The sequence below is a fragment of the Podarcis erhardii genome, assembly GCF_964252035.2.
Source record: "Podarcis erhardii genome assembly, chromosome: 5".
NCBI classification, from domain to species: domain Eukaryota; kingdom Metazoa; phylum Chordata; class Lepidosauria; order Squamata; family Lacertidae; genus Podarcis; species Podarcis erhardii.
In genome coordinates, this window is record NC_138509.1 from 101470035 (window position 1) to 101476034 (window position 6000).

At 52.0% G+C, this 6000-nt stretch overlaps 1 protein-coding gene across 1 annotated transcript in view; it reads right to left on the reverse strand.

The window, feature by feature from the left end:
• ATP13A3 (ATPase 13A3) overlaps positions 1-4928 on the reverse strand; it is a 40128-nt gene extending 35200 nt beyond the window's left edge. Inside the window, exons 1-2 of the mRNA XM_081862905.1 lie at positions 4864-4928; positions 1119-1203 (exon numbers count right to left, since the gene is read on the reverse strand). Coding sequence (XP_081719031.1) covers positions 1119-1203; positions 4864-4913 — 135 coding nt within the window. The 5' untranslated portion in view covers positions 4914-4928. The remainder of the gene's footprint in view (positions 1-1118; positions 1204-4863) is intronic.
• Between the last annotated feature and the right edge of the window lie 1072 nt (positions 4929-6000).

The following is a 6000-nucleotide window of genomic DNA, read 5'->3' on the forward strand; positions in this document are numbered from 1 at the left end:
ATAAGCTTCCTCCTAGAGCGGAGCGGCTGCTCCAGCCCCTCTCAGCTGCCCTGCTCAAAAGCTCTTCCTGCTCTACGGTTTCCTTTTTGAGGCTCACTGAATGGCACTCCAATGACATTGGCAGGCTGATTTCCGGCCCCTTTCCCTAAAGATCCAGGAGATGGAATCTGCCTTTCCCGCAGCTGCCGCAGCCGGGATTGACACTGCCACCCCTTTCCTGGTCAGCCACAATAAAGACATCATTTCTCACCTGCTCACAGCAACACCACCATGTTACTTATACGCTGCCCATCTGACTGGGTTCCCTCCCTGGCCTTGTCATCGCCTCCCTCCCTGCTTGGCCAGATCCTTCAGATCCCAACACCAAAGTCAGGAGAGGGAAGAGGCAGGGGAAGGCAAAGCTGTGTGGGCAAAGCTGCTGCGAAGACCAGGGGTCAACAACCCTGTGGGATCTGTGGGGCACATTTGCAAACCAGGGAAACTGTTATGGGAACAAACACACACATGCTACAACCTTCCCCCCCCCATCAGCCAATAACCCCACCCGCCCCAAAACCACACCCGCCAAAAGCAGGCTAAAGCTGTCTATGGTGAAAAGAGGCTTCTTTCCATGGAGGGAGGGGCAGGGGTAAGGCCCTGCGGGCACCATGCCCCAGACCCTCGAGGGCAGCCCGTGGGGATGGGAACCAGGAGAAGAGGAGTTTGGATTTGATATCCCACCTTTCACTCCCTTTAAGGAGTCTCCAAGCAGCTAACAACCTCCTTTCCCTTCCTCACCCCCAACAAACACTCTGTGAGGTGAGTGAGGCTGAGAGACTTCAGAGAAGTGTGACTAGACCAAGGTCACCCAGCAGCTGCAGGTGGAGGAGCAGAGACGTGAACCTGGTTCACCAGATTACGAGTCCACCGCTCTTAAGCACTACACCACAGCTTGGCAGCCAGTCTTCTGTGCAGGGGGCTCCTGGCATCTTCTCAGTCAAAGAAGAAAAGCAATTCTATCCTCAGAGGTCCTGGACTTGCAGACAGAGAAGCCTCACAAGGAGGACTCCAGAGAGCAAGGAAAGGCTCGCTCCGCTCCCTGTTTGAAAAGGAAGCAACTAAGCCATAAAGCCAATTACCATCTCATCTTCCTCGCCTTTGTTGACCAGCTTTTCCTCATTCTCCATGTTCAGCATGACGGGATCAGACACCAGTGGACCTGCGCTGAGAAAGAAAGGGGAAAAGAAGCCTTTAAGAAACATATCACCAAGATTTGCGGAGCCTGCAGCCACTGCCGACACTTTCTCCAAGGACGCCCCCCCCCCCAGACCAAAGGGCGCACACCAAGCACAAGAACAGCTTCCCAAACCTTTCAGACATGAATCATTTCACGACACAGTAATTCAGTTTTAGGAGCAAACCAGAGGTTAAACTAACCCCTTTCCAGACCCTGGAGGAGCGCTTGTGTGACACACTGCAGAAAGCTCTGTGCACAAGTTTGCTTAAGTGTCAGCTGCCAACTGCAGCCCCGACCCAGAAGAAAAACCACGGCAGAAGAACTGGAGGTTTATAACTAGATCCCAACAGAACAGATGTAGCAGAATTTTAGCATGAAACTCCTAAGCATACTTTGAATTCTGTGTGTTCTTGTAATGCTTTGCTCATGATACTTACAAGCATTTCTTCAAATATTTCTATATCTATATATCTTTATCTGTCTATAGATAGAGGTGAAATATTAGCCAGCGATGTTTCCAACGAGGCAAAGCAGCTCAAACTCTCCTCCTCTCCACCCACCCAGAGCTGTTGCACAAGAGTGGCCAGCATGTTCCTTCTTGACCCACACATGCCTTGACCACCCTGCTAATGCAGCAGAACCCGGGCTCTCCACATCTCAATGCATGAGTTCTTCAGCTGAGGGTTTCACAGGACTTTTCCTGTTTCTTGTCACCAGCTCGCATAGCAAATTCCCCATCGACACCTCAGTTAATCTTTCCACCTGTGGCAAACATTTCCTATAACCTCTTGAATTATTTTCACATCTGTCCATAAACGCTGCATAGCTCTGCATTCCCACTGCATGAGCAATATTCGCAAGAGCACCCGAAGAGCCCTGGGGCTGGATCAAGCCCGTGGCCCACCTAGGCCAGCATCCTGCTCTAACCGGGCACAAAACCTGCAAGCGGGGGGGGGGGAGAGAGAGAGAGACAGAGAGAGTTGCTTTCACACAGTTTTTCCACAATGCATGCTGAATTTCTATCTTACGAATATATCAGACCAGCCACCATCGGTGCACAGAAATCCCTGGGATAACCACTTTCTGCTACACCACAAAACCAAGCTCAGAATATGTACAAAATGCTGAACAGGCCTAAGGCCACCCATACCTTCATTTTAGGCTACAACTTCCTCTTCTGCAAAAGACAAGAGTTTTCAGAATGAAACCTGGCACAGCGTCCACAAGCTGATCCAAACGGCAAAAAATGCCTCCATGGGAAAAAGCTGACTTCCTGTGATTACTTACCTATGGCTGAGTGTTTTCAAGTGACCAAGGTGCCGCCCCCTTGAAGGAAGCCTCCAGAGTTTAACTGTTAGCTTCAAAACAATGAAGAGTTTCTTCGCAGGTGATGTTATAAAAGGGAGGGTGTGCTATGTTCTATAGTCAACATGGGTTTTGCCTTTGGAGAGTGAAGTCATCTTGTAACCAGGCATTTGCACTGGAATCAAAGGGTCACACGGTCCTCTCTCCCCACCAGATGAAATAGCTCTATAAATCTTGCTGGCTGCCCTAAATTTATGAAAGGGCTTTTGCGCAGGATGCGTGAGTTGCCACCCTTTGGGCTCAAAGGCCCAGCCAAGGCAAATGTCCCTCTCTTCACTCTGCAAATCAAAGGCTTCAGATGCCTCAAGAATCAAGAGCGACATCAAAGTTTGCAGCCGGCTCAGAGAAGGGCACTAGAATCAGCCCATTCCATCCCCGGGTATCTTTGCGTGCCCAGCGATGCCTTCCTGGGCAAACCTCACTGAGAACATCTGCAGGACTCACAGAGGCAAAACTGCTCATGGGGCTGGCAGGAGAACATCTCCGCTTCCGTTCCCAAGTTGCCCACAGCTCTTTGAACATCCCCACCCTCAGAAGTTCTTCAAGAGAATGAGAGCAAGGCCTCCAGAGGGGCACAAACTCCCAACCAGACGCCTCCCTCCCGGCTGCCAAGGGTTCACCCACCAACTATTCTGCACATGGCCACAGCTCGGCTGCTCCTTTTCCAGCACAGTTGAGGGGAGGCCACGGGACCGAGCAGCAGGGCTAGAAACTCAGGTATATAACCTAATCCCCAAATGACCTTAAACCCAGGTTGCTGTCACCACAGTGGAATGATGGAGTTGTTATTATTATTATTCATTTCATTTCAATAGCACTTTCTATTTTAAAGAAGAAATCTCAAAGCGGTTTACAGCACATGAAAACATCAAGCCAAACGGTCCAGAAGACAACCATTCCAAAGCTTTGAGGGAAATTTCTCAGTGACTTTTGGCCTTCCCCAGTTGCCAACCAGGCATCCAGAGACCTCCACCTGGGCGCAGCAAGTGGACCCGCGCCAGTCAGTAGACGTGCCTGGCGTCTGGCTCATTTCTAACACTGGCTAGGAGAAAGAGGAGGAAAGGCTTTTGGAGCAAAGGGGCATCGTGAGCCCAAGAGGAGCCCGCATCTCTCACGGATGCCAGCCGCTCCAGGAGAGCAACAGCCACCGGCGCTGCAACCACACAAATGACAGGTAGCAGCAGCAGCAGCAGCAGCAGCCCTGGCCTCACTCTGCCCCCTGCGGAGGTCACCCCTAAAGCCAGCCAGAGAGCAGCAGCTCCACTGCATGGAGGACGGAGAATTCCCCAAGCAGCCTTCACCCGCCGGGCGCCCCCAGCCAGAGGTTCATGGGCTGCAGCTGCATCAGTCGCAGCCAGCACAGCTGTTTGCAAAGGCTGACAAGAGCATTGACAGAACAGGGAATGAAGAAAATGAGTTCCCCTGACCCTTAAAAGGGGAGAACCGGAAAAGGAAAGACAAAGTGCTTAAGAACAGACAGAGGCTCCCACCTCAGGCCACACGAGGCCAACCATGTCCTCCTCCGGCATAAGTGCCAATTGAGCCTTATGAATCTAGAATGGCAAGAGGCACCAGCGGGTGGAGGAGAACCCCAAGGTTTGCAGAAGGACAAAAGGTATTTTTAAGAATGCCCCCAAAGCGGCCCAAGAAGGATGAGCCACAGATTTCTGGCTGACTGTCGGATGGGAATGGAATGAAGGAGGGCTGGCACAGGGAACAGGCGAATTCCATAAGACAGGGTCTTGTTGCCAGCCCTGCTTTGTCCCGTAACACAGAATGCCATTTCCCCAGATCCACTCAAAGGTAAGAGAATCGACAAGCTCCCAGCAGAGGACAAGTCAGAAAGCCAACGAGGAAGTTAAAAATCATCATCATCACCATCTGGTAGAGAAAGGAGAGAAAATACTTGGAAATTAATAATCCTTCAATCCCCTCCTGAAATAACGTTACACTTGCCTCATAAGCAAGAGGGCTCACCGCTGAGTATTCTTAAATAGAACTTTTGAAATTGTGAACTTGAAAGGTTGAAGGGGAGAAATGAAAACAAAGTTTCCCTGTAACAGTCCACTCCCAAAAACGAAGACAATCCCACCATCTCTTGGACCTCAGAAACCCAGGAGCTGCCGTTGGCCAACAGCCAGGCCCTTTGCACAACAAGGCTGGAGAAACCTCACGAGACCTTCAGGGTGAAGCAAGAACACATGGCCACCCCCTTCACAGCAGCCCCCGAGTTTGCTGGTACGCTTCCCGCTGCTTCCGGGTCTAGAAGACACAACACACACCTGGCTGCCTCTCTTGCCACCAGCAGGGCCCTTCCTCTCTTGGGCAGCATCTGGGCAGCACCAGCCAGGGAGAAGATGGGCCAGAGGCAGGCAGGCTGCACCTCGCTGGACCAGCAGCCAGAGGAGACAGGACTGGCCTCACTGGAGCTGCTGCTGCTTTTATCAGTGGGGCTTGCCAGCCCCCTATCTACAAGGGAAGCCCCGCCAATGAACTATTTTGTCTCAACCCTTAAATAAGAAAGCATCCAGAGGGCAGCTTGGGCTGCCTTATCAAGAGCGCTTTTGGCACCCCTCGCCCTGGAGGGTTGTTTGGAAAAAGGAAAACATCCCCCACAACAATTGCAAGGCGGGCTGGGGCTGGGGTGGAGGACGTGTCTGCGGCCACCAGACGGATGGCGCAGCCCCCTCTATTCAAAGTGCCCTAACGGCCCGTGAGGGGCCAAGCCCCCGGCCCCGGCACAAGGCACATTTGCCCCGATGTTATCTCCATCCCCAAAAGCATTGAGGATATTATGCAGCCGACCAAACCCTTCCTCGCTCACACAATGGGCAGCTTTGTGCTCAGAACCGGAGTAAACACACAATGCAAGACGCAAAAATGGTGAAACGGGCGCCAGCACTTCGCAGATGAAGTCAGCCCGACTGTCCGTTATCATTTGCTCTGTGGAATAAATATGAAGCCCTGCACGGTCAGTGCTGAAGAACCAACCCTCCTGGAAGAGGCCAAGAGTCAACGTTGGCAAGGAACTTGAACCGAGGGCCTGGACTCGTGACTTTCAGGAGAAAGAAGAGAGCCGCGAGGATTCCAGGGTCTCCATTTGCAATATCTCTAGAATTTGCAATCTTTCTAGACCTCACTGCTACGGGGAGTCACATAAACAGGGACATGATACAAGCACATTAAGAAAGAAGAGTCTGGCGAGGGGGTCAGACGCAAGGAGGCCCAACTGGTCCAGCGCTGCATCTCCCACCACAACCAGCCAGAAGCCAAGGCCACAGCAAGGACACACATCCGAACAACAGCTCCATCCTGTTCACACTCCCCAGAAAGTGGCTCTGGCGCAGGGGGTCAAGGGGAGTCGTCATAACTGGCAGCCATGGATAGCCTCCTCTTCCTTCATGAACTTGTCTAAACTT